At 43.6% G+C, this 27,955-nt stretch overlaps 1 protein-coding gene across 3 annotated transcripts; it reads left to right on the top strand.

The window, feature by feature from the left end:
- Positions 1 to 50: 50 nt before the first annotated feature.
- SPOCD1 (SPOC domain containing 1) lies at positions 51 to 27,955 on the top strand. 3 transcript variants are annotated; one of them, XM_044997526.1, is made up of 15 exons: positions 51 to 1,260; positions 4,718 to 4,771; positions 5,803 to 5,934; positions 7,541 to 7,663; positions 8,438 to 8,543; positions 11,825 to 11,963; positions 13,952 to 14,111; positions 14,759 to 14,875; positions 16,126 to 16,251; positions 17,268 to 17,385; positions 18,033 to 18,177; positions 19,728 to 19,881; positions 22,990 to 23,079; positions 24,066 to 24,252; positions 26,217 to 27,955. In XM_044997526.1, exons 1-15 carry the CDS (start codon positions 106 to 108, stop codon positions 27,242 to 27,244), a joined length of 3,834 nt encoding a protein of 1,277 aa, XP_044853461.1. In that variant the 5' UTR covers positions 51 to 105; the 3' UTR covers positions 27,245 to 27,955. The 3 variants fall into 3 exon arrangements, with proteins under 3 accessions (XP_044853461.1, XP_044853462.1, XP_044853463.1); XM_044997527.1 differs by lacking the exon at positions 4,718 to 4,771 and having other exon boundaries at positions 52 to 1,260; XM_044997528.1 differs by lacking the exons at positions 4,718 to 4,771; positions 5,803 to 5,934 and having other exon boundaries at positions 53 to 1,260.

Raw genomic sequence — 27,955 nt, forward strand, 5'->3', positions numbered from 1 at the left:
ATTCAAAACATTAAGGCATTGTTGGAAAATGAGAAACCAAACAACACAGAAAAGAAAGAGATCAAAAGTCCTGAAGAAGCAGTCACTTCAAGAGGATCAGATAGTATGGATACAAAGATTCACCATAACTCTGAAGAAACTCAAGGAAAAGAGTCATTTACTCAAATGGACTCTCCAGATCTTTCAGATATGATTGGGGAGGGCATTTTCTCTAGGCTGTCGCTTGTGGAAAAAGAGTATAAGCATTCTCTCATAAATCTCTCCAACGTGGAAGAGGAAGGCTCAAGGACAAAGAGATTACAGTCAGATTCTTGCCCTCTATCCAACATGACTCCTGAGGTAGAGAAGGAAAAAAGTAGAGAGGTAATAACGCCTGTTGCAAAGTTTAGGAAATTCTGGAACAATCCAGTTACGCAATTAGGAAGGGAGGAAATATCTTATAGCTATTTAGTGGTGAATCCAAATAGAAAAGGATTTAATTCTAGACTTTTTACCAGTAATATTAGTCAGTCCGGCAGGATTATTCTGGCACCTGGGAACACTTTGCAGACTGAGGATCTTCAAGTAATTCCTGTGGAAGGTACCTCCACATATTTGTCAGCCACCAAGACAGAGAATGTGTTTGGTGAAGGAAAGTCCCATAATAGATCTCCTGTCCTGCCTGATCAGAGTGATAGTATTGAAGACATACACATCACAGTCTGTGAACCCAGCTGCATTTCACCACCTGTTGTGGAAAAGTTTGGGGCTAATCAGAAGGGTGAGCTTCTTAGCGAAATGAAGAATCAGATGCCCAGCGTGGATAGTTTGGTTCAGTATTTCTTAGAGGAATCTGCTGAAGAAGTTTCCCGGAGACAGTTGAATGTGGAAGAACAGAAATCCTTAAACCAAGGAAATTTCAAATCCAATGATGAAAGTGACGATAGTTCTTGGTTTCTGATGGAAATTGCAGAGGACTTAGATAATGTAGATGTTGCGAATGTCCCTGATGGACAAAATAAGGCTGTGAAACAGGAGACTGGAGGAGAGCATTTGAATCCTAGTAAGGTCACCTTGCAGTCACAAAGCATGGAGGTGCCAGTGTCACGGACACACAAGGCAGAATGTCATTCTTGCTCCAATGACATAAACAAAATCAAGCACAGTGATATTAAAAAAAGCACAGCTTTTTGTTGTCTTGAATCAGACAGAGATGGACAAATTAGTTGTGTAGGAAAAGAAGTAGCTCCGGATTCAGCCAAAGAAACCTGTCTCATAGGGGTATGTACAAATACTGTTTTTAGGGATAATGATCATGAATATATGCATAAAAGAGAGCAGATTTCAGACTTGGCTTTAATTTAGGGTATGTCTTCACTGCAGAATTATCCTGAATGACTGGCCCTCGGGTTGGCTGAGCCTGGGTCTGAACAGCCATATTGCAAAGCCAGGCCCAAGTTACTGTGTCCTCACTGGTGCTGCGTGTGTGTTGCTAGGACTTCTGAGGCCATCCCATGATTCTTTGTGCTGCAGTAAGCTGAGCCACTCTATGGGAATAGGAAGAGGGGGCTCTAGGGGCAGCATCTGGGTAAGAGCCTGGGCTAACAGTAGTGAAAACAGATCCACCCTGGCCATGCTGCAAAGACCACATGTCCTACTCTACAATCCTGCATCATGATTGGAGCAGCTTTTTGCCACCCTCTAGTTGAAGTATTATGTGCTGGGACCTGTAATCTGTGTAGCTGCGTCAGTTACAATAAAGATGAAGGCAACCATGCTGTAGAACTCCAGTGGTCATAACTGGCTTAAAGGCCTCAGTAGAAAATTTTCTCCAGGAAACAGTACCAACACTAAAGAAAGAGGTGATCTGCATCCTTTGCTGATGGTAATTTCAAAGTCTAAATAGGCACTTTGAAATGTTAGCATTATTGAAGTATGTCAGTTTAAAACCAGTCAGGCAGCTAGAGTCAAGATATTTAAAAATATGGGTCCAAATTCACCTGTTACATTACTCCATTGATTTCAGGGGAATTACACCAAGGATGCGTTTGGCATGTTGTTTCTCACATTTATGCAGGGACCTGCTAAAATGGTTGAGACAGGCGCTGCTGTCATCCTTAGCTGGTGTTACAGGAAGTGGTGTTAGTGATTCAGTGGGTGGCACTCTTTTCGCTTAATCAATACTGAACCAATGTACCAGCGTCATTAGGGGTAGTTTGGCTGGTAAAGAGGCTGTCCTTTGGTTGAGATATAAAACTAGTGGCTTGGCTACTTGTGTTCTTAAGATATATATGGAAAGAATAGGTCTGTTAGCCCTGGTGTTATATTCCAGTTAGGATAATTATATTTTGACTTCCTAAAATTTCCTCAGCAGTTTCATTTGGCTATAGGCTTATTTTCTTATGTTAGACTATTGTGCTGTGCCTAGCTAGACAGCTGCTGTGGTCCACCCCGGAGGTGATGGCATTTCAGTGGCAGTTGATTTGAATCCTCTATATATAGCTTGCATAGATCTTTAGGATGAAGTGTAAGGAATTTTTATGATGTTCTCACTGGTTGTTTTTCTGGGATGGACTCTGCCTGACTATTCTCCAAAGCAGATCTTTCTCAGATGGAATAAGGTGGGGATTTTCATTCTTGTAATTCTTCCTGTTTATTTTCCAAGTGGTTTTCCTTTGTCGCAATTACAGCATGATTCTTTTATCTCTAGTCTATGGACATCTGGCTCTTTTGTTTGATTGCTGTTATCAAGCTGCTCAGCATAGCTTTATCTGCACCTTATTTCCATTGAAATCATTGGTCTTTTACAGACCAGGGGCAGGGAAAACTTATTTCAGAATTGACCTTGGGTCTTCTGTTTTGTGCATATTCTGTGTGCTCATATTAATACAAATAATAAACAAATAACAATAATATATTACAATGATAGATCTTCAGAGTTTCACATAGGTTACGCCATCATTTTCAAGTTGCAGAATAAGTTGAAAAGTGTTTCATTGTGTAAAGCTTGTGATGAAAAATTAATCTGATGAATTATGTGGTTATTTGGTGAAAGGAACATTTGGCCCCAAGTACGTAGTGGTCCTGACAATATTCCTCCAAATTAGCACCCCCCCCCGCAATGTTTAACCGTTTCCTACCCAGTTTTCTCACATTCTTGGAAGTAACTCATAAAACCTGCTGCTCTGCATTGCTGATGTTCAGCCTGAGGGCCTAATCCTACAAAGTGCTGAACATCTCCTTGGGAGGTGCTGAATCCCCTCAACACTGGTTATTGATGGAGCTCAGCACCTCATAGGACAGTCCTCAGCATGCTGCAGAATTAGTCCCTGAGAATTCTCGTCAACACTAGAATTTTTTATCTTGACTTCATTGATTATTGGTTAACATGTTTTTAAAAGCTAGTCTGGACACTTCCTAAATATTTGTTCCAGGATACAAATGTTTGTGGTGTACCCTGGGCTGTGCCTTAGGGCAGTGTTTCTTAACTGATGATCCCTGACATCTCCCTGACACAATTTAGGAAGTCAGCAAGCCAGTCCCTGGTATGAAATAGGTTGAGAAACACTGCCCTAGGGTGTAGGTAGTTAATAGAAATTCAAACACATCCCTAACTTAGGCCTAGTCTATACTTAAAACTTAAGTCAACATAGCTACGCTGCTCCGGGGTGTGAAAAATCTGTAGCTATGCCAACCTACCCTCAATGTCAATGCAGCTAGGTTGACTGATGCTTGGGTCGATGGAGTTTCTACAGCAATGGAAAAATCCCTTCTATTGCTGTAGTCTGTGTCTATGCTGCTGTAACCCCCTAGCAGAGTTGGCAAAAGGAATCCTAGAATTAAAGCTGCTGTATCTCGCGCAGTGTAGACGTGGCCTTAGTGCAGGACAAGCAGAAAATGCTGCTTTGAGACTGCTTGCGTGGCCAGTCTGCAAATGTTATGTTAGCTTCAGCAGGATCAGAGACAGCTTCATGGCACTTGGCATCAGTTTGTGGGGAAATGAACTTCATTCAGGCTTTGGATTAATAAGAAATCTGATAATAAGTCTTGCCTCTCCAAAACAACCCATTCCTATAGCAGCCAGTGTGACATGCCATTGTACAGGGATAAGTGTGCAAACACCAACATAAATGGGACTATTTCAGTATGTGTGGTAGGATTAAATAGGGGTCTGGCAAGGTTAAGAAGTTATAAGCAAGGGGCATATTTATGGCTCTCAGTCATGCCGGGACTTGTTCGGGGGTTAGCAGAGAAAAGAGGTCCAAGGGATACCAGTTTAGATTAAAGGCAGAAATGCTCTCCTGGAGCAAGACAAAGGTGATTGGGCCAACAATGTAGCAGAAGACTCTATAATAGATTGGTTCTTCCTACCCCAATAGGTGTCAATGCGCTTGAAATACAGTAGGTTCCATAGTGTCGAACAACTGCATACAGCTTTGATGAAACGTTTTATACTGTAATGGCACATATAGAAAACAAACCCCTCAATCTCTTTGCTGAAAGATAAATCTTAGTGAACCTCTTTCTGGGTTGCTTTTGCTATAATCTAGAATATCCTTTACTACCCACAGCACCTCTCATCTGAGCTGGGCTGTGTGATTTTGTGTCTAAAGTTTTATGGCTGAAATATTATTTAAGTATTCAGCAAGAGATTGGTTTATAGGATGAGATAACTAACAACACATTAGAGTAGATTAAAATACTGGATTATAATCTCTCTGTTCTCTTTCTGTCCAAGGAGGAAGAGGGCCCTTTGGTTCATCAGTCACATGGTGTGCAAATTGTGTATTACGTATGTTTATGCTTTCCTTTCTTCTGTTGTTTTTTTCTCCTTTGTGTTATGTTCCTCAGTTAGGCATAGAAGACGATGGTGAAGAGTGAATCTTTAGGCCTAATTTCAAATGGGAATTTGGGCCTCCCAAATTCTTCTTTGTCCCCCATTGTCCTCAGGTTGCAGTTCCATAGCCATCACATTAGCTTGGTGGATGCAGATGGGAATTGACTAGAAATCACCAGCAGGCAATCTGTGGGAGGTGAATCCCTCTACCTTCCCCTTTTGAAGATGAGGGGAAGAGTAGTGGAATGAGGGGAATAGTTCTTCTCAGTCTGCAGAAACCTTTGCTAATCAGTCAAGGAATAAATAGACACAGAAGCAACTAACCCGTTGTGCCCACTTCTCATGTTTATGCGGCTACTGGATTTGTCAATGGTCATTTCTTGCTTTGGCAGGATTAAGGAAGACCTGACCTATCTTTGGGGAAATAGAACAATGCAACTTCATCTGGGCAAAGGATAAGGCAGTTTTCTTTCCTGTATTGGAATTCTCTATCCAGTGATCTAATTGTGTAGAAAGCATCAGGAGAGGATATGACTGTGGGGAAGGGAAGACAATGTAGACTAGTTATCACTAATCATTTCCTTTGTCTGGTTGGGTTAAAAAGGTGCCCTTCAACTGGCTTAGTACCTAGTTGTGTGTGAACTATACTGATGTTTGGGAGACTTGTTGCTTACACCGTTGCACTGTCAGGAGCTGGGAGTGTTGTGGATGCATCATGCTCAAGTCCTGAAGAGATCAAGATATTCTTGCAGTTCAACAACCACCACTCTGGCCAGTTCAAGAGCTGCTTTGTCAGGGAATCCTGTCCTGCACTTTTTGGCTAAAAGGGTAGTGACAATCCAGGAATATGTCAAAGTTGGAAAACTGGATGGATGCCTTGAGGTTCCAGAAGGAATGTAGAGGTCCTTTTGGGGGCAGAAGGAAGTCTCAGGGACTTATTTTACAGCTATTTTTTCTGTTTTAAAATGTTTTGCTTTCTCCTCCAGAAAATGTCTGGGCCAGTAGTCGGACTCCTTGGAGTCCCCAGCAAGGCCTGTAAGCCAAGGAGACTGCAGAGACTGGTAGAATTGGAGGATTCTTCAAATGATGAGATGTGTGTTTGTTGCCAGCCCCCTAAGGTATTTTACCTCACCCCACATCATGATAAAGTAGCCCAATGAAATGGAGAGCAGCAATTAGGCAAGATTGTGATTTTTTTTTTTAGAAGGAAACTTGAAAGTGAAGTATAGATAGCCAAAGGAATCCTAGAATCATAGAAGATTAGAGTTGGAAGAGACCTCAAGAGGTCATCTAGTCCAACCCCATGCTCAAAGCAGGACCAACCCCAACTAAATCATCCCAGCCAGGGCTTTGTCAGGGATCGGTAATGGGATATAAATACTTTCACCTCTAGCAATGGCTTGAATTCAGACCAAGTTGTTAGTGACCAGACGTCATTAATTTCCCGAGTGTTTATTGACTTGTGTGGCAAAAGTTGATGGTAATTATCTATTTCCTAGCAGACAGAAGTCCACATGACAAAAATTGATACCATATTGGTACCCTTGCAGGTAATCTCAGGAGAGAAAGAGTCAGGAGTCAATTTGTAATCTCCAATATGTGCTAGGGAAAAGCCTTTCCAGAGAGGAATAGTAGTAGTTAATTTCCTCTTGCATAAGCAGCCTCTTGCCAGTTAGCCAAGGAGTCATTAGGGAGAGCAGATGGTCACTCCCCCCCCCGTGAGAGATTGATGTTGGGAAGCCACTGTTGAAGTGAGGATGAAGGAAAGAGACTAATTATCAGTTAAGATTGGCTGAACAAGAAGCAGGACTGAGTGGACTTGTAGCCTCTGAAGTTTTACATTGTTTTGGTTTTGAGTGCAGTTATATAACAAAAAAAATCTACATTTGTAAGTTGCACTTTCAGGACAAAGAGATTGCACTACAGTACTTGTATGAGGTGAATTGAAAAATACTATTTCTTTTGTTTATCATTTTTACAGTGCAAATATTTGTAATAAAAAATAATATGCACTTTGATTTCAATTACAACACAGAATACTATATATATGAAAATGTAGAAAACCATCCAAAATATTTAATAAATTTCAATTGGTATTCTATTGTTTAACAGTGCGATTAAAACTGCTGTTTATCGCGATACATTTTTTTAATCGCGATTAATTTTTTTGGGTTAATCCCGTGAGTTAACTGCATTAATTGACAGCCCTAATTTAAACTCTGACACGTGAGGTTTATTCCCTTAGCCAAATTCTTTTGTTGCATTAACTGTTATAACCCTGGATATTTTTATTATCCATATAAACATCTAGTCTCCTCTTCAATCTGACTAATTTCTTGATCTCAAAAGTATCCTGTGGCAAGGAGTACACAGTCTAATTACATGTGGAGTAAAAAAGTATGTCTAGGGGCTAGCAATCTGTGCCCTGAGTTATGATGTGGGACACCTGGGCAGTTCCCAGCCCCTGCTGCTGTCAGTGCTGTGACAGCAAGGTGCCTAGCTTCTGAAGGGAGAGAAGCCTCGTATTGTTTAGCAGTTGCTCCTCTAGCCTAAAGAATAGTGATCACAATTCAGTGAAGTAATGATGGAGTAGGAAAATTGGATAAATCCTTGTGGTTGCAACAGGGGCTTGGAGGACTAGGAGATGGAGAATGTTTCTGTTACTTCAATTTAACGCTCTGTTTTGGAAATGTCTTTGTCACGGGCAATGTTTTCCTCCTTCAGAAAATGTCTAGGCCTGTCCCGGGAGTCTCCAGCAGCAAGGCTTGTAAGCCATGTAAGATGCGGAGAGTGGAGGAATTGGAGGATTTATCAGAAGATGTATATGTTGATTTCCAGGTTACTCAGGTATTTCATCTCTCCATGTGCCATCCTGACATAACCCAGTGAAAAAGAAAATGCGGAGTAGCAAGAAGGGTGGGATTACTGTGATTTTCAAGAGGGAAATTTAAAATAAAGCATGGATAGAGGATTGATAATGGGCTATAGGCCTTTTACCGCAAGATCATTAGTCTGAATCTGCCCAAGGTCCCTAGTAAACCAAAACTGTTACCATCCCTTGGATGTTCAGTGGCCTGTGTGAAATGAGGTGGTGATTTTTGTCCAGTTTCTGGTGGACTGTGGAATTTCCGCTAATTGCAGCCTCAGGAGCAGGTGGAGGAGAGAGGAGATGATTTTACATTGAATCTCGGGTCTTGCTGCCAGGGAACCCAATTGAATTGCTACACATGCAGTTGCAGGTCTGCTTGAACTGGTCTTGATAGTGAACAGGTGTCTATAAAATGAGAATATTATTCCACTGTTCAGATATTTGAGAGGTATTAATGGGAAGTAGAAATTATTTTCAGTAGCAGAGAAGCAGAAAAACAAGCAGTAATAGCCTGAATCTAAACACAAACTCTCAAGATATTATAAATAAAGGTCTGAGCAGTGTAAGACTTGAAAGCAGTGACTAATTCCATTCCCAAAGCTATCTGCAGCTGGGTATTTGGTATATGGTGTCACTGAATTTTGTGCTAGCAAGGCTGGTTGTCTGCATGAGTTCTTCCATATTCCATTCTCTTTTCATCCCATTTTTCCTCTCTCTTCCTTTAATCTTTATTATGATTGATGCAACACCAGGAAATTAAAGACAGCGATTACCTCCCAACATTATATAAAAAAGAAATGAAGCAGCTCCTGAAACCATACGCAGCACATGTGCTTTGGCAAAAGCCTTTGAACTCAGGTAAGTTGTTAAACACTGAAACCAAGGACAGGTGGCCTAGAAACTGAGTCATCTTATTCTCACTGTTGTTAGCTGTGTATGTTCATGTTCCTCATTGTATTGTGTGCTGTGTCAGATCACCCTAAGCTTTCTGAAGTGGAAATGTGCCTAGAGGAGTTTCTTTCATATGGCAGTTCCCTTTTCACAAGGGCAGCTGATACAGAAAGGGTCTAGCTGTGTAACCTCTCTTATGGAGGCAAGGTAATACAGATGGTGAAGCATTAGCCATTACTTTTTCTTGGAAGCTGGCCTTCACAAAATTAAAGTAATTAAGAAAGTAATTAAGTCTCTAGCCCTTATGGTTGAAAAATGAACCTTTAGAATGTGAACTGAATGTAAATCAATTCAGTGGTATCGTTCTGAGTGTACAGACATCATGAAACAATAGGTGTGAGAGATGAGAACTGCCCCATGTCTTCTCAAGGAGGTATTGAACCTGAAGCATAATAATGATATTCTAAATGTCAAAATTCTTAACTAGTTCACATTGATCAGCATATCCAAGAAATAAGAGGGCGGATCAGTTTATTAAGATCTGCGCTATCTGCTTATGGACATTACAGAACTCAGGTTCTGGATGGAGTTTGGAAGAGTACCACACTTTATTTGGTTCCAGTTCAGCTCTTGTCTTTTCCCTCCTGGGGATTTAAATCCTGGTGCAGGCCAGCTGAAAATGAATTTGGTGGGCATTTGTTCACAGCCCTTAGCTTCTAAACAGTTCGGCATGATACAGTCTATGCTAAAAAGATGCCGAATACTTGAATAGCAGATCTTATTACAGGTCATGGCTGAGGTGCATTAACCAAAGTTACACAGAGAAACTTGCATAGCTCATGCTCACACGGTGACTGGCTTTGCTGGTACAGTGACTCCCAGACTGAGATGTGTGTCTAGAGCTGTTGGGTAACTCCTGCAGCTAACACACTGGTATGTTGTTCAAGCAGCCGTCTGCTCCTTCAGTCCTGCTATCCCTTTAAATTAAGGGGAATCTGCTAGCAGTGTTCCTGGGGAAGGAACTTCAAGAGGAATTAACACCCCCCTCGCAAGGGGCAGGATCTTTGTAGTGTGAACTGAACTGATCACTCTACTTCTAGCAGTATGCTAATGCTGAGGAAGGTCATCAAATGTTATGAAACTTGTTCAAGTGGCATTATGCACAAAAAGTGACCGTCAGGTCACACTGAGGGCTTTTCTTCTCAGTCTCACAGTTCCAAAGCAGATTTGCTCAGTTTACAAGTTAAGAGGTGATTTTTCTAATGGATAGAATCTCAGCTTAGATTCTGAAAATCAATCTGGGTTCCTTCTGCCTCTCAGTTTCTCTCCAATATTGAAGATTCTGCAGTCGAAATTGATCCTGTTGATGATACACGAGGTGGCCGAGAACCCGGCTTGCTCTCTGGCTCTACGGGCTGTTCAGAGGAAATGTGAATAAAACTGGGTTTGGGGTCCAGTTGTGCAGCCCTTACTCACAATGAGTAGTACTCAGGCCAGGAGTCCCACTGAGCTTGGTGTGACTACTGGGTTATAAGGACTATTCAAAGTGAGTGGGATTTGCAGAACCAGGCACTTTGTGAATAAAGGCTGACACTGGCTGTCTTATCAGCATGCAGTACAAAAATGAAGTTGTTTCCTTTATTGCATCTTCCGTAGGAAAGCAGTTACCACAGGGCAGTGTGGTGTCCCTGTAATGTCCCACCTTTGTTGGTAGCATTTCTGCCATTAGCAGGAAAGACCTTACTTTTACACTGATTGATGCGTAGGTGATCTTTGTTTTATTTATAACTATGGCCCAGGTAGCAGATGAGCAGCAGTGTTGTCCTAGCACACACAGCCCTGGCTCGCTATAAATAGATTAGACCTTAATCCTAAAAAGATAAAGCAGTGCTGCTACTTGAACAGATTAAATAATGTCGTGGAGAATTTTCCAGTGTATACAAAGGACGGAACGAAGCTGGGAAGCCATAACTTAATTCCAGTGGCAGTAATCTGTCAATTCAGTTGTCACGCAAATAGGGTAAAGTCTTCACTCCAGACACATGGCCTTCACCCCTTGCATTTTGATTTGTTAGTGTAATTATGTTACACAAAGTATTGTGGCAGTGCAGAATATTTCTAACGGTGCAGTATATACCCTATTACAAGATATATTTGATGCTCGGTTTAATAAGTTACAAGAATCTGCCCCTGGTTGTAGTGATTTGTATGATGGGTGAATGGGCTTTTCTTAAAGGGCTGGAGGAATATAAAAGGGTCTGTATTCAGCTGTAAATCCATTCTGTGTTTTGGCACAACCCTCTTTGAACTAAATGGGTGTATTGTGGGAATTCCTTTTTGTCTGGAATTTTAGTTTAGCATCATTATAATTTAGGAATGTAAGTATTTTCTGCCTCTCGCCAAGCCCTCGTCTCCTTTGAATGAAAGTCTTAGTTTAAACAGTAAACCAAATTAACCACTTCACCTCTGGTACCTGTGCCTTTACTTGCCAGATATGTCCCGAGAAAAATATCTCCAGGGCAGTGGTTCTCAACCTATTTATCATTGTTGGCCACATCCAATATTACCTGTATGGCCCTGTGGGTGTCACATGGGCCGCAGATATGTGCTGATGGGGCTGCAAGTGGCCCGTGGGCTGCAGGTTGAGAACCGCTGCTCCAGGGTAACCCCATTCTGTTTTGATTTTACTATCTCATCAATAGGCTTTGGAAGCCAAGATGCAGGAGTGGAGATGGGCTATGGAAGCCAAGATGCAAGAAGTGAAGCAGTTAAAACAATAACCTAGAATAAATAGCAATTAGAATAATAATAAATAAGTGATACGGTTTAGTTATACAAGTGATGAGGCTAAATCTTTTTATGTTTATGGCAGATGCATATACTAAATAGCCTTCATACTCAATGCCAAAATACCTTCTTACATTAGATTATGTGCTGCTAGCTACAAGGCAGTGTTGTTTGCATTGGCATTATTTAGCTATTTGAAATTCAGAGCCACTGCATTCATGGAAGTGGTTTCAGACAAAAACTTGGAATTCTCTCATTGTGTTCAATTGACGCAATTAAAAAAAAATTGGACTTTTTATTGGCTGCTGAAATTCAAAAAATTGCTTCACAAATCTGTCAGCACAAAAGCTTCACCCCCTACTCCCGACCCAGAGGGGGTTCAGCAATGATCTTTATGAATTCCCCCTGCTAGTACTGCAGGGAGAGTGTCTGAGATTTTAGGGCTTCTCTTTTGTTTTAAGATTACAGTAATGAAAAGAAGAGGAGGGGTAGGAGACCAGCCTCTAAAGAAGCTTCAGCTTCTGTTCATGGTTTGCAGCTGTCTGAAGAACAAAGTCGAATTAAGGTCATTGACTCATTGCGTGGGATGCTACAGAAAAGGTAAAGTGGCTTATGCATGATAGGTGGCAGGGAAAAGGCTGGGGACATCTTACATGAAAGTCACATGGAATTATTGAGTAAAGTCTTGTGTTTGATGCGGTTTCTCATAAATGACAGGACAGTGGAAACTTTCTTGTAGATTTGATTATTGTTATGCAGTAGCAGAACATCTCTTAAAACATGCAGCTCTGAGATGTAATAGTCTTGTTTCCCATAGGGAATGGATCCATTTTAAGAGGAGGTCTGCAATTTTCTCAGCTTAAACTCCTATGGAGCCCTGCATCACAGCCACCATTCTCTGTGGAAAATTGGGTGGAACTCCCTTCGGAGTCCATCTGTGCAATTCCTTAATCAATGAGAGGGGCGGCTGTTGAATGATGTGAAAATCCTCCTATCACTTATGGTGAACGTGTTAATTCTATAGCACAATCAGCCCTTGCTGATTTTAGGAGCAAGGGAGCTGTTTTTTAAAAATGTGGCCCTTTAAGAGGTTTCAACTTTTATTGTTTACCTAGAACATTCCATGTCATGTATGATATTAACAGTCATTTGCGTACCAGAATTATTTTATTGCAATAGATTGCTCCATTTGTTATCTCACTCTTTGCTACTGTTCATGTTTAATTCATTTGGCAGGCTTAGCCCTTTTATTAGGTAATCATGTAAGAAGGTTTTGCTAGTACACAGAAAATTGGATTAGGGTGGTGAGGTTAATTCAGTACATTTCAACAACTGGAGAGCCAGCTTCAAATCCTTATTAGGTCAGAAGTGGAAATGAAATTGGTGGGTTTCATCCTAGGGCCTGATTCTCCACTGTCTTGCGTAGTCACTTGCACTCACTTTGCCTAGATGTAAAGGCCTATATAAGGTGAAGGCAGTGGAGACTCAGGCCCTCAGTCCGTGTTTTTCCACTTTACAAAACTATCACATGATTCTCAGCCTTTGTTAAGCGGTCTGGTCCAAAACTCATTGAAGTCAATGGAAAGTCTCCCATTGAGTTTGGCAGGCTTTGTCTGAGGCCCAAGAATTCTAGGTCTGGAATAGCAGGCAGTACTGCTGATATTAAATCAGGGGCACACTGGCAGAGTGACAGGTATATGGTGACAGGTTTCAGAGTGGTAGCCATGTTAGTCTGTATCAGGAAAAACAACGAGGAGTCCTTGTGGCACCTTAGAAACTAACGGATTTATTTGGGCATAAGCTTTTGTGGGCTAGAACCCACTTCATTAGATGCATGAAGTGAAAAATACAGGAGCAGGTATAAATACATGAAAGGATGGGGGTTGCTTTACCAAGTGTGAGGTCAGTCTAACAATTTAAATCAATTAACATCTAGCCCACAAAAGCTTATGCCCAAATAAATTTGTTAGTCTCTGAGGTGCCCCAAGGACTCCTTGTTGTTTTGACAGGTATATGCCAGCCAGAGGAGAATAGCAGGGATGCTGCACAGGAGAGTTGCAGAGCTGTGTAGGGGCAGCTTGACTTTTTACCAGCCTGTTCTTTGGTTAGAATTAGTTAAATGCCGCCATGCTGGAATTCAAGTTATAACAATGTATTTGAAGAAGTGAGAAGCTCAGATAAGTGTACAGAAGTTAGGAGGGCCCCCAAGTTTAAATGCAATTTACTGTATGGGGACAGGGAAGCATTCCCTTAGGATGTGGGCTGGAGCACATCTCTGTCTCCCCCCCCCCTTTCTGGCAACCACTCTGAAGGTGACGTGAGCATAAATAAGACATGCTACATGCTTTCTGACATAGCAGCACAGTTGGAACAAGCCATTTCACAATACAATGGTTTCTCTTTGAGATCCTGGGAAGGTTAAGTTTCTAAAAGACCCCAGTTTCTGACTGCTTCCTGTTTGGTGGAGGATTCTCTGGCTCATTTATTTGGGATTTTAATTGAAAAGAGTTTGTACATTTATAAATTGGCTCCCGTGTAGCAGGCAGATCTGACACATCCATCTGTGGTTCTTGCTTGCCGTGTTCCAGGTTGGAGGAGTCTCCTGATCTGGATGTCCATGAAGATACGATATTGAGATTAGCAAACAATGTGGAGAAGGAAATATTCAACCTCTTTCTTTGCGTCGACCAACGATACAAAAACAAGTACCGCAGTCTCCTCTTTAACCTGAAATCTCCGAAAAATAAGGTAAGAGACTAAGAAAATTTACCTAACTTTCTCCATTACCTTGGTAAGAGGGCATGTCTTTAAACTTGTGGCTATCTAGAGCACCAGCCTAGAAAGAGACTGTCCAACCTCATTCTGTTCACTGATGGAGGAAGACTATGCAAGTGCACATCCAGGCATCCCCTTCGTTGGTCAGACGTGATCATTTGGGGTCTTATCCAGGGTTCTAAGACGCTGCTTAATCTTTCATTCCTGGTGGCACTTGCCATGCCTACCATCCATCAGATGTCATCCTTTGTAAGTGTGTAGAGACGTTTGGTCAGCGCCAAACACCTGAGTATCTTTATCTTCTTTGTAGCACATAACATCAGGCCTGCATTGGTACAGATATCTGGCCTGTGAACCTGAGGGATGGATGGATGGATGAAGGAGTGCAAATTCCTATGTAAATCTTGTTGCAAAACCTAGGCTCTCCAGGCATGGCACAAGCAATCCAGTCCAGACCTGCTGAGAGTTAAGATTAATTGTCTGATACTGTGATAAAGTCTTTGAAATATACATTTAGTGGGAGAAGGAAAGAGAGAGAGCTTTGGAAGCAGACTGGCTGTGCATGTCCTTTGTGGTCATTGTTCTTCCAAGGGCTGCTTATCCTTCTTTTGTTCTTTCAGCTCCTCTTCCACCAGGTGGTTCTCGGAGCGGTTTCCCCTCAGTGTCTTGTTCAAATGAATTCCCTGGAGCTGGCACCGAAGGAGTTGGCAGAGTGGAGAGCTAAGGAGAGCAAACATGTAAGTCATCCCAGTGCAGCTCAGAGAGGGAGAAACACAGTGTCATCCCCCTTTCCCCAAGGCTTCTTTGTGATGCTTTTGCTGGACGTTGTTCTTGTGTTGAAGATACAGAGGTGATCTAAACCAAAGTAATTACAGTATGAAAATGGCCCCTTTTATTGCTTAAGGGGTCTGAGTATGATTTAGATTTTTAAAAAATAGGGAGAAGGATTGGCTAACAGGCTTGGTGCTTTAATTGCACCTGTGCTTTTCCTCTTCCTGATTGGTTTATATTTTGGAGTCTTCTAAAACTTTTATAAAACAAAACTTGGAAAAGAGTGCAACACTCTCCTTACCAATACAACGGGAAGGAGAGGTAATTGGCTTCCTTGCCTCCCTCTTTCTATGACACTGTGGGGCTTATGTTTACAAAGCAGTGATTTTCCCCTCTTAATAGAGGAGGCGTACGTAACAGTGTCACGTTTTTGCATTTCCTGATACAGATTAGATGGATGAATGTATTGAGAATGGGATGGCCCAGGGGATAGGCAATGGGAACCAGAGCTTTTTGCCTCTATGTCACTATTCAGATGCAGCTCAGGCTGGTATTGACTGAAAGTTGTTAAATCAGACAGCTGCTTGGTTGCCTGTAGGAGATGAATCTGATGGTCTCTGCCCTCTGTTCCTAATGGGTAGGGGACCACATCACAAAAACTAGCTAGCATCATTACTGATACTAAATAGCAGCCTTGTTGGCCAGTCTCTGTATGGAAGCCAAGAACTGAACTGTCCATGGATATTGAATTTCCTGCTCAGCCTTGGGATGGTCTCCAAGTCAGGTTTGATGCATGTTATTGGGGGAGGGATGTACTGTTTCTGTATTTATCTTGTGGATAGCTAGAATTCCTTGCTGTTGTTTCACTAAGAGAAAGACTTTACCTTTAAAACCCCTTCTTTTTAAATCCAGTTTGCATTTACATATATATGGAAATATACACCTATCTCATAGAGCTGGAAGGGACCCTGAAAGGTCATTGAGTCCTGTCCCCTGCCTTCACTAGCAGGACCAAGTACTGACTTTGCCCCAGAGCCCCTCAAGGATTGAACTCACAACCCTGGATTTAGCAGGCCAATGCTCAAACCACTGAGCTATCCCTCCCTCTCTCCCCTTTTGCCTATGTTGATTCCTTATGACGTTTGTTTTCTTGAGTGAGTCCTTGTCCAAGAGATGTCTACTTGGATCTCTGTGTACTACATTGTGATTCTTCCAGGTGCTGGAGGTGATAGAGAAACAGCAGCGAGAACCACCAAGATGTTGCCCCACAAAACTGACCCACAAAGGAGAAATAGAGATACACAGGGAGGTGGATGAGGACTTCACTTTGGAAGACCTATATGTGAGTAGTGTCCATGTTTGACCAAGCAGACTCAACAAGGGTCTTTTATGTGAAGGAATGAGGAAAGATTCAAGGGAAATATGTAGGTGCTTAAAACCAGCTGGTGTCTGAATCTTAGTGCAGATGCGTTTCTGAGCAGTGGGTTGATGGGAGTAGTGGGCCAGCTGGTGTAGTGGATTAATGCAATGCCTTCCATCTCTGCAGTGTTTAGTTCAAATCTTGATAAAGTCACACTGAAAACAAGTTTGATGATTTTGTTCTAGGCCATAGTGGACATTTGCTTGCTGAAAATGTACGGCAGTCTCTGGAGAGGGGTCAGGAGAAGCTCTGGAGTAGAATACGGGGGGCCTTCAGGTCATTGCTGAGATAAGGAAGTCTGAATACTGCTTTTCTGCACTATGATGGGTTCTGGGCCAGTATTATTATGATGATTGTAGTGCCTAGAAGCCTTAGTCATGAACCAGGACCCCATTGTGCTAGGCTCTGTACAAACACAGAACAAAAAGAAGGGTCCCTGATACCAGTCCTTCATTAGCATAAGAATTAAGTATAAGGGTAAGTATTCATCCCAAAGTTTGGCTTTTCTAGAGGGTTTCAATAGATCTGTGAGCCAGATTAGATCAGAGGCTCTTTTTTTCAAGTGTCTTGTGCTGTTCTGGTTTCTTATAAAGGGGATGGATGTTGTGTGTTGACACTGTGTCTCCGTCACTTCAGCAAGAAGTAACGGTTAACGGATGGTTTACTACTAACAGAAGGGGGAGCCATCCCCGATTGCTGTTTGATGGCCATAGGCCTCTTTGAAAGATGGGAATCTGGAAAACAGCCTTTCCCTGGGGGAGAGTGGGAACTCCCCCATGTCTTTCTTCTAGAGAGTGTGGGTGACACCAGGAGGTGAATGAGGAGGGTGTGAATAGATACTCAGCCACCACTTCCTATAAGGCTGTTAGGGGAGCATAGGCTCCGGGTGAATGAAGGTCAACATGTGTATGCTAGTGACTGTCGTACATTCCGTTTAGGGATCAGCACTATGTATGGACAAGATACCTATTTCCCAGCCCGCTGCAGAGTCCAAAAGAGACACCACCGACCAGCACAGGAGTCACTTACTGGACGTAGACTGCCTTATCTGTACAGGTAAGTAAGCTGGGAGAAGGGATTTGGTTGGTTAGCATTAGAAATATGAGTTCAAATTCTATCCTGCGTAACCTTTCTCCATGTCACAAATCCATCATGCAACTGGATAGAATTGTTCAAGAGGCCCAGGACCGAATTAGCAAGGGATGTTTCTTGTTGAGGAATGAGGTGTATCGGTGGTTTGTACGTTACCAGCCTCAGATGATGCCTGGTTCAAGCTAGTGTTATTAGTCTGTCACCCTCATGATCCCTAAATTGAACTGTAAAAATGTTGATCTACACAGGCAAAGAAAGCGAGGAGAGCTTGAGAGAAGTCAGCAGGACTCACGCTTGGGCTGGAGGCCAAGGAAAGAGCTTTATTCCTCACTGCTAGTCCCAGCTCTTTTCAAGCCAGATCTAGGCAGCATGGATGAGTTTATGGTGTGTAAACAACCAGGGCAGTATAGCGAGGACCTTACACTTGCTGGCAGCCTGGGCAAATGTTATCTTTGGCCATAATGCAGTAGAAAGTGTCAATTCCGAGATTATTTCTGTGTTTATATTTCAAACATTCACATTGAAATGGAAATCTACCTTGCAATAGAGCACTGTTCTTTCTCTTGTGATCAGAACGTACAGAAACATCTTTGTTTTATCTGACTTTACAGGAAGGATGGCTCCTGATGGTGAGAGAGGTTTTAACCGACTGCAGAGCAAACTAACCTCAAAGAAGAAGGCAGAAGACAGCTCCAGAAGATTACATTCAACCGGTGTCTATTCAGACAAAGAGAGAAAACATTTGGAGAAAGACAGGTCTTTGTGCGAATGTATTTTATCTTACTATTGTGCTTTTTGTTTTAACATCTGGCCTGTATATTCTCCACTGTCCATACATGGATTTTAAAAAGGGCTGAGAACTTCTGTAATTCTGCAGTGTAAGAGGAGTCGAAACCAAAGCTCCTTGGCATAAGCTGGCAAGTTGCATTAGAGGAGTGGGGTGATTTGGTGGACCGATCCCCACCTCAGTCATGAAGAGGGTAAAGAGCTCCTCTGGGCATAATCAGACCCAACTAGGCGACTTGTCAAGCCAGTGGATGGATGGTTTCTTAAACGGGAGGGTCCCAGCTCAGTGTGGGAGTTCATTTTGAAGGAATAGGGCTGGAACTCCGAGTTCAGCCAGGGTTACTGACTGGGGAAACTGTTTGAGAGCCGTGGGTGCCCAGGCCCTCTCAGAAGGGAGACAGGCTGGTTCTTCTCTCTTTTTCCCCTTCTCCTCCCCTCTCCCTTTTGCTTTCTGAAGGCCCTGGACTCTCTTGTGGGCTGTGGAAGTTTACTGCCTTTTTCGTTTGGGCTACCGTAAATCCCCCCCCACAAGCCCCCAATAACGGGGCAGATGCCCTGAGCAGCACAGCTTGGGGGCTGTGCTCCAGACTTCAGGACAAACCCACAGCAAAACTGTAGTCCAGGAAGGGAGCTCTGAGACAAGACTGGTGCCCAACCTCAGCCCAGGGAGGTGCCAGAGAGATATAACATACTACAGGTGGGGTTTATCTAACTTTGAAGCCCCAGGTATTGATCTGTGCCAGAAGCAGGATGTTGGACTAGATCAGGGGTAGGCAACCTATGGCACGGGTGCCGAAGGTGTCACGTGAGCTGATTTTCAGTGGCACTCACGCTGCCCAGGTCCTGGCCACTGGTCCAGGGGGCTCTGCATTTTAATTTAATTTTAAATGAAGCTTCTTAAACATTTTAAAAACCTTATTTCCTTTACATCCAACAATAGTTTAGTTATATATTATAGACTTATAGAAAGAGACCTTCTAAAAACATTAAAATGTATCACTGGCACGTGAAACCTTAAATCAGAGTGAATAAATGAAGATTCAGCACACTACTTCTGAAAGGTTGCCGACCCCTGGACTAGATGGACCAGTTGTCTGATCTAGTACAGCAAATGTTATGCCCCTACATGACCGTTTTGCATCATGTGGTGATGGAAAGGGGTGGGGGAGAGAGAGAGGTCTGGAAAATGGAATTCATATCCCCAAGTCCTGCCCTTTGGGTTTTCATTTGTGGCCCCTTCTAAAAGGAGATGGGCTGGAGCAGGAACCATTGTCAATCTCTTATACAGGGAGGAGATATGCATGTTCTGTACCCCCAACTTACATGTTACAAGGTACAACAGAGGTAACAAATCAGACCAGGTGGCAGTCTCCTTTCCCCTCCTTTAAAGGGCAAAATGTGCAGGAAAAGAGGTGGAGTTACTCAGGAAATAAAAGAATAGCACAATTAAAGCATATGGAATATCCAGACCTACAGGAATGACTCCACTATATAATACACACAAACTTATTCTGTTTTAGGCCTGTCTCAATTGGTGTCCTCAAGAAGAGTCCAAGGCTACAGAAGCAAGTCAAAGACACTGTGCTGTGGGAAGGATTCATTCAGATGTTCAGCATTAAACAGTTTGCGGCAAAAGCGTATCCTGTTTCAGGCTACGGCACTTGCCTCATTCAAGTATGACCCTTATTTTCTTATACATAACAGGAGGGATTATCTATGTCAACAAGACTGATTATTTAATAAAACACCACACGTTTCATGTAGCGTTCCTCAGACAAGGCATCAAAGCTCAGATTCTTACATCAAGTTATATCACGTGTTTTCACACTATAGACCAGTGATTCTCAAACTTCTGTACTGGTGAACCCTTTCAAATAGCAAGCCTCTGAGTGCGACACTCCCCCCCCCAAGTATAAATTAAAAACACTTTTTAATATATTTAACACCATTATAAATGCTGGAGTCGAAGCAGGGTTGGGGGTGGAGGCTGACAGCTCATGACCTCCCCCATGTAATAACCTCATGACCTCCTGAGGGGTCCCAACCCCCAGTTTGAGAACCCCTGCTATAGACCCAAGTCGTGTGGCCCTTATGCAGTTATTACTCATTTGTTCCTCATGCAAACTCTCACTGAAACCAAAGGGAATTTGCCTAAGTAAGAACTGATTAGTAAGGACCTCAGCATTTGGCCTGTGTTTGGGACAACAGGAAAGGGGAAACATTTCTGAGATGTCATAGGATTAGCTAGGTGCCTGGAGGATTTGCAATGATTTGAGGGTTTTTATGCTCAACTCCAGTTGAACTCCCGTGGATATGAGACTATGGACTTTGAACTGAGTTTTCACATGTACAAGCAGGAACTGCTGTAGAATGGCAGAATCATCGGAATTAAAAGTGGAGACCACCAGTTATAGCATCTAGTCCATTGCTCAGGCGCCAGTTCAGGACTGTTCCTTATATTTTTCTGAGATTAAAAGGAATCTCAGAAAGCACAATTTGGGTTAAAAGGGTTCACTTTCTGTTATTTGTTTCTGATCTAAACCATGCAAAGTGTGCCCAGATACTAGGGTGGTGGCCTTTATAAATGTGAAAAAGATGACTACTAACAAATAATGATCTCAGTAGGGGATTGCTTGAGTAGGTTTTGAGTAAATCTGCAGAATATCAAATAAATAATAATTCTTCTTCGAGTGCTTGCTCCTGTCAGTTCCATTCTAGGTGTGTGGCTGCCCCCGTGCATAGTCGTCGGAGACTTTTGCCTTAGCGGTACCCGTACAGTTGGCTGTTATCGTTCCTGAGTGCTGCGCCCATGCATCGGTATATCAGGCGCCGCCGTCTCTGTGCCCTCTCAATTCCTTCTTACCATCCGTGGTGGTCAGTTGGAGGGCCTCTCTCCCTTGCTTCGCAAGTGGTCAGCAGCAGAACCTTCTCATCTCGCCATGAATGGTCTCTCCACCCCAAAGTGGTGGACGTTATCTTCCAGAAATGGGGATCTCTCCAGGTGGACCTGTTCGTGACTCGCCAGAACAGGAAATGCCACCAGTTCTACTTGTTCCGGGGGCTCGACAGGGACTCCCTGTTGGACGCCTTTGTGCTTCCATGGACAGGGACTCTGATGTACGCTTTCCTGCTGGTGCCCATTGCTCCACAGGGTCCTCAAGAACATCAGGCAGCATAGGGCGAAGGTCATACTCATCAGCCCGGCTTGGCCTTGCCAGCATTGGTTCAGCATGCTCCTGGATGTGTTGGCCCCGATGCCGCTGCCCCACTGGCACAGAATCACAGCAGGCTCTTGCACCTGAACCTGGCAGTGCGTCACCTGACAGCTTGGTTGCTCCGTGTCTGAGTTCTGAGGAGCAGGAGTGCTCGGCCCGAGTCCAGCAGGTCCTGCTGGGAAGCAGGAAGCCCTTCACTAGGGCCAGCTATCTGGCCAAATGGAAACGTTTTACGTGTGAGGCTTTGGCCCACGGGGTTAGGCCTGTGCAGGCCTCGCTGCAGCTGATCCTGGACTACCTCTTGCATCGTAAACTTCAGGGGCTGTTCCTCTCATCTATTAAGGTCCACTTGGCCGCTATATCAGCCTTTCACCCTCCGTTCCAGGGCTGATCGGTCTTCGCACATGGCATGACAGGCCAGTTCCTGAAGGTTCTGGAACGACTCTATCCTCAAGCCTGGGATCCTGTCCCTCCATGGGACCTTAACCTGGTGCTCACGCGGCTCATGCAAGCTTCCTCCGAGCCCTTGCGTCCTGCTCTCTTCTTCTCTCCTGGACATTATCGTTCCTGGTGGCAATAACTTCTGCATGGAGGGTTTCCGAGATTAGGGTGCTCACCTTGGAACTGCCATATACCTCATTCTTCAAGGACAAGGTCCAGCTGCGGCCACACCTGGCTTTCCTGCCCCAGGTGGTTTCCCAGTTTCACATGAGCCGGGACGTCTTCTTGGTAGTCTTCTGTCCAAAACCTCATAAGTCTGAGGAGGAACATAGGTTGCATAGGTCCCTGGATGTCAGGAGAGCACTAGCCTTCTACATCAAGAGGACCAAGCCATTTCGCAAGTCGACACAGTTGTTTGTCGTGGTGGCAGATGGGATGAAAGGTCGTCTGGTGTCCGCCCTGGGAATTTTGTCTTGCATCAAATCTTGCATCCATTTCTGCTATGACCAGGCGAAGGTGCCAGCGATTGTCACTGCTCACTCAACTAGAGCGTAAGCCTTGTCAATGGCCTGCCTGGGCAAGTGCCAGTTCAGGATATCTGCAAGACCACTACCTGGTCGTCCATTCACATGTTCATGGCTCACTATGCACTTACCCAACACGCTCGAGATGATGCTGGCTTCGGCAGAGCAGTGCTGCAAGCCGCACGACTGTGAACTCCGAGCCTACCTCCAGGGATAGTGCTTGTGAGTCACCTAGAATGGAATTGGCATGAGCAAGCACCCAAAGAAGAAAAAATGGTTACCCACCTTTTTGTAACGGTTGTTCTTCGAGATGTGTTGCTCATGTCCATTCCATTACCCACCCTCCTACCACTCTGTCGGAGTTGCCGGCAAGAAGGAACTGAGAGGGTGCAGGGCTGGTGGCGCCTGATATACCGACGCATGAGCATGGCACTCAGACGGCGCCAGAGCCGACCCTATGGGTACCACTAAGGCAAAGTCTCTGACGCCTGCATGTGGCCGTGCACACACCTAGAATGGAGTGGACATGAGCAACACATCTCAAAGAACAACAGTTATGAAAAGGTGGTTAACCTATATTTTTGTCCTTCTGGTGTGTATAGGTGTTACCGGAGCTGATTCAGTCAAGGGGCTGTATTCTCCCGGAGGACGTCTGGGATTATTTAGAGAGCATATGGCCAGCTGAAGCCAAGGTATCCTTTCAAAAGGTTCTTGTTTTCAAGTGCTGAGGATGATTTGTCACGTACTAAGATGACTTTTAAGCATATCCTAGTTCCTTCAGCCTGTGGTCTAAGATGTCAGACGAACTGAGCTCTATAATAATAACCCTTAAATATTTCATCACAGGAGAACTCAGCTGCTGGACACCAGAAGCAGCCTGCATTCATGCACCAAAAATGGCTGTCACCTTTACATGTTTGAAAGCATGCCTGCAAAGGCTTACACTTTCCCACATAGTTACAATACCATCAGGGACAATTTTAATGGTTGCATAGAATGATATTTTGGATCAACTGAAACAAAAGACATTCTGTCCTTTTAAGTGGCAAGTGAAAGTTAATAGAATTTAGGCCCTAGTCCTGGGAGGTTCAGTAGACTGGCAACAACCACTGGGTTCAAGGATTGTGGCCGTGCATAAATGTGTGACATGGATGGAAGACTCCTAAAGGCTTATTCCAAAGTCCACTGAAGTGATTGGAAGTTTTTCCACTGACTTCACTGAGCTCTGGATCAGGCCCAATGGGGTGAGCTGACTTGACACAGTTCAGGGATGTACCATCTGCAGGTAAAAATTGTCTTTACCATATTGTAGGCAAGATCTCGGTCTGTGCTGGTCGGTCTCTCTCTCTCTCCTGAATTTGTTCATACTCTTGTCATCACCACACAGAATGTAGAGTCCGTCAGATTGTTTATGTGCACCAAAGTGTGGTTTGTAGGTTGTGTGTGAGGTGAACACTCTTCACCTTGCCAAAATGCAGTGAGTGAAGCACACAAGGAACGGCAGCGCTCCCACAAATGGGATTAAGCTTGAGCCCTTCCAACATGCAAACAAGTTTCTAGATGCCTTGCGTTTTTCAGTCGTTTTTTTGTAGTACTTCTTTACTGCTAGATGAACAGTGTTAGCCGCACTGTGTTTTCAGGCAATCCACGCAGTCTCCTTCTCCCTGTGTTTGTTTAGGAGATGAGCATGATACGATTCTGCCCTGCCATGACCAAAGGCTTCAGCACTTACAACATGCTGTACTCGTATTTGAACAACAAACAGAGATATGGCATTGTGGACAGCAACCAGATGGAAATGTTCATGGTACCGCTGCCAGCCTTCCAGCCAATACCTGCCAAATTCCATCCACTTGGTGGCCCAGGTATGGATTTGAAACAAGCTGGCTTCCCTTTCTGGCGTGTGCCGCAGAGAGGCTCAGTGAAATAACTTGCTGCTTTCAGACTGAGGATCACAGGTTCCAGTGCTATAAATAATTCAGTATAATATAATCCACAGCTTTACAGGGTGTCAGAAAGCAAGGGGCTCTATTTATTTCTCAGTGAAAGGCAGATTTGAAAAGTAGGGTTGGGCACTCGCATGCCCTTTGCTATAGAAAAAGGCACTTAAAATATGGGTAGTTGCATCTTGTGATGCATGGACATCTATAGCCCTGTGTTGCCACAGAAGAAACGTCAGAGAGCCAGTGGATCTGATTCTCCTCGTGCCAGTGTCAATCGGGAGTAACTCCTTTGAGGTAAATAGATTGACAGCAATATAAAATGAGAGTAAATGAAAGGCAAATCGAGCCCAGTAATCCCACATTGTCCTAATTCCTATGACCTTTTTTTTCCCTGCCCAGCTTTGTGTCACGTGACCTGAGGTAACTGCCACATATGGCTAACGAAATGCCTGGTGCTTGCCTGCAGCACATCAGGATGTAAACTCATGTAACCCCTTGTCACATAACAGTGTGTTCCCACACAGCTACTCCTCATGTGAAATGCCATTTGTCAGAGCTGCAGCTAATCCCTGTCCTACCTCCCGTCACATGATGTAACAGCATGTAATCTCCATATCAGGTACTCACAGTCAGTGCACACTTGAACCCAGGCTGGAAACTGATGACATTTCCCAGTAATCATTGACAGAATCACCTCTGAGATGCAGCGCAATCCACCGGTGATTGACCTGGCATCTGTCTCACCTCTCAGACAAGTGGGAACTCAGTCATCACGGAGAAGCAGATAGTTTTAATTATAAATTGTGTTACCTTGGTGTTCCTAATCTGGGACAGTCCAGAACTCTGCCATCAAGATAGGACAAGACCAAGAGACTCTAATGTCTCCTGGACCATTTGAAATGGGCTGTTCTTTTTTCAGCCATCACACAAGGCAGGAGAATCAGATACCCAGCTACAAACCATGATGGCTGAAAATTGTAGGTCATCCTTAGTAAAATTGCCTTGGTGTTTAGCTGTGGTCAGCCACCCATCACAGAACGGTCAGACTGACATTTGCAAACAGAACCCACTGATTTCAAGTGAGTTTATGTGATTAGTGTCAGTGTTTCGTTTGAGAAAGAAATACATAATTTGAAAGCAATATGTATTTTAGACTCTTTTAATTCTACTTTTGACCTAGATGGGCAAAAAAATAAAGGCAAATTTTTCTACAGCGGTCTCTAAAGTTGTGCCTGGAATTTTGTGCACAACAGTGTTTGCACATGCATGTTATTGTGTGTGTGCAAAAACTTGGATTTGCATTCCTCAACTGCAGATTGTGAACTACCTGGTTTGCGCATGTAACTGAAGCACTGCATGCACAAATCCACTCTTTTGCAGGCCTGAGATTTTGGTGTGAAAAACGTATGTGTAAAAACAAGCCTGCCCAAAATTGCAGGCACAATTTCAGAGGCCAAGTTAACGTCCCTTTTAAAATTTGGCTCTAACCGTTGAATGCAATTGCTGAACTGTGGATGAAGAATAAAAATTAAATCTCAGTGTAATGCAGAAAATGTGCATGAGGTTAAAAAAATTACAAGAAAACCTGTGATCCTTATTGGTTTTTTTACTTAGTACTTACTCAGGCAAAGCATCCATAAGAACAGAAGAACGGCCATACTGGATCAGACCAATGGTCCATCTAGCCCTATATCTTGTCTTCTGACAGCGGCCAATGACTATTGGAGGAAGAAATTTAGGATTTGTCTCAGTGAGAGTTTTGCCTCAGTAAGTATTCAGTAAAGAGTGAGACAGTACCTAAGGATTTGGGCCAAAGTTTGGAAGATTCCAGCATAAATTGTGGAAAAATCTTCCTTTAACACCATCTTTTTTGTTTGTTTTAATAGGTCTTGATGCAAATCACTCTTGCTTGTTGCTGGGACTGATTCTCCCAAAGAAAGTCTCAGGCGACCCCTCTACAAGTAGCACGGGGCCCAGCCTCTTAAGGGAAACAAAAAGAAAGACAGTGACTTTTAAAAATAACCTTGTGACCAAATGCTTTTCTCCTCCTCTGGACAGTTCCGGGAGCAGCAAACTGGCTGAACCATTTCAACAGGTACCTTCCAGGGCATTCACAGGTAAGTGGCTGTCTAGGAACGAGTATCCTCCAGCGGTTTTTCACAGCCAGGAGCCCTATAATAATATGTTCGCTCTCAGTACGGCAGTGGGTGAAGTCATAAATGGCGGGACATGCCATGCAGCATCTTCTTCACACTGCCAAAACAGAAAGGAGGAAACTAACCTATCCATGCAGGATTGTGCTTTCCATTCACTTAGCAACTTCTCCTGGGTGGGAGGGCCCAGCATGGCTCAGGAATCATTGGGAAGGCAGCAGAATATGACTGGGGGACATACGGAGTTTCAGGCTGATGCAGGGCCAGCCACGTCACAGAACTGGAATCACGGACCATTGTCTTCATGCTCTTTATGCTCACATGAATGTGGTGGCAATGTTGCCCTCGATGTCAATTTGTTAGGTATTCTTCAGTGTCCTGGAGTTGCATCTTCTGGTGGAGTTTCTCAGGTGCCATCTGTGCCCCATCTTGTTTCCAATGAACCTTCTGCTACATCTGACCTCCAAAATCATGCTGCAGCTGGAGACTCCAATCCAACTATTCCTGTGGGGGAAGCATTGTCTCTGATCCAGCATCTGGAGGCACTGGTGCAGTTGAATTCACAGATTCAGAACCAGACTCTTTTCCCACTTCCTTCGTTAAATCTTTCTGCAATCCTACAGGCAACCACACCCGGGGAATCTCAGATTGTTGGAGGATCCACATCTCCACCTGTCCAGCAGGAAAGTGGTGTGTATCCCCAGTCTCAGTTGACCCTTCCTCCCTTTTGTGGACCGGTATATCCCCCTTCTGGTTGTTAATTACACCATGTCCTCTAGGGAGCTCCACAGAGAACCATTTGTACAATTGTGTACTTCTGACATGAAAGCAGCATATACATAAAGAGTTTGCAACTCATCTTAAAAGCATCAGCCTCTGGAATTTAAAAGGGCCGTCCCCAAACTTTTGAGAGTTGTGGATAGGTTGAAACATGCCCGTACGGAAAGAAGGCTTACAGAATTATTTCACTGGGAACAGATGGAATAATGAGCAGCGCTCTAAATACATCAGTGGCCAGATATTGATCCGAACGGAAGAAGTAGGGCAAGTGTTATGATCACTCCATGTAAGCTGTTTTCTGGTCACTCTGCTTTCTGTGGCCATTGAAAAGGAATTTTTGGCCATTTCCCTGTGCACTTGAGCGGAGCGGGAGTGACAAAGAAGTACTGTGCACTAAGAAAAGTGTGTGTGTTGAGGGAGCAGATCTGAGGCTTACTGAGAAATAATGTGCCACTGAACTAAGTTGGTTTTTTTTTGTTTGTTTTTTAAAATTTTTAATTCCACCCAGTCCTGTTGGTGGTTGGAGCTTTTCCGTGTACTAAAGGTTTTTAGATGACTGTTTTACAATTATACCGAGCATAAGTAGTTTCTCCCACTGGTAGAAAGGGACCTGCTGTTGAGGTGTTACTGGCATTACCTTCACCAGCAATTGCAAAAAATGTTTTGTCTATTTACAATACTTATGGTATTTT

Source organism: Mauremys mutica, chromosome 23 (genome assembly GCF_020497125.1).
Source record: "Mauremys mutica isolate MM-2020 ecotype Southern chromosome 23, ASM2049712v1, whole genome shotgun sequence".
Lineage (NCBI taxonomy): Eukaryota > Metazoa > Chordata > Testudines > Geoemydidae > Mauremys > Mauremys mutica.

Excerpts from the sequence above, each read along its gene's own strand:
- SPOCD1 (XM_044997526.1), top strand. The coding sequence starts at position 106 with ATGGATACAAAGATTCACCATAACTCTGAAGAAACTCAAGGAAAAGAG. Across the intron at positions 18,178-19,727 it reads AAACATTTGGAGAAAGACAG|GCCTGTCTCAATTGGTGTCC; the intron begins GTCTTTGTGCGA and ends ATTCTGTTTTAG. Across the intron at positions 24,253-26,216 it reads CCATCCACTTGGTGGCCCAG|GTCTTGATGCAAATCACTCT; the intron begins GTATGGATTTGA and ends TTGTTTTAATAG.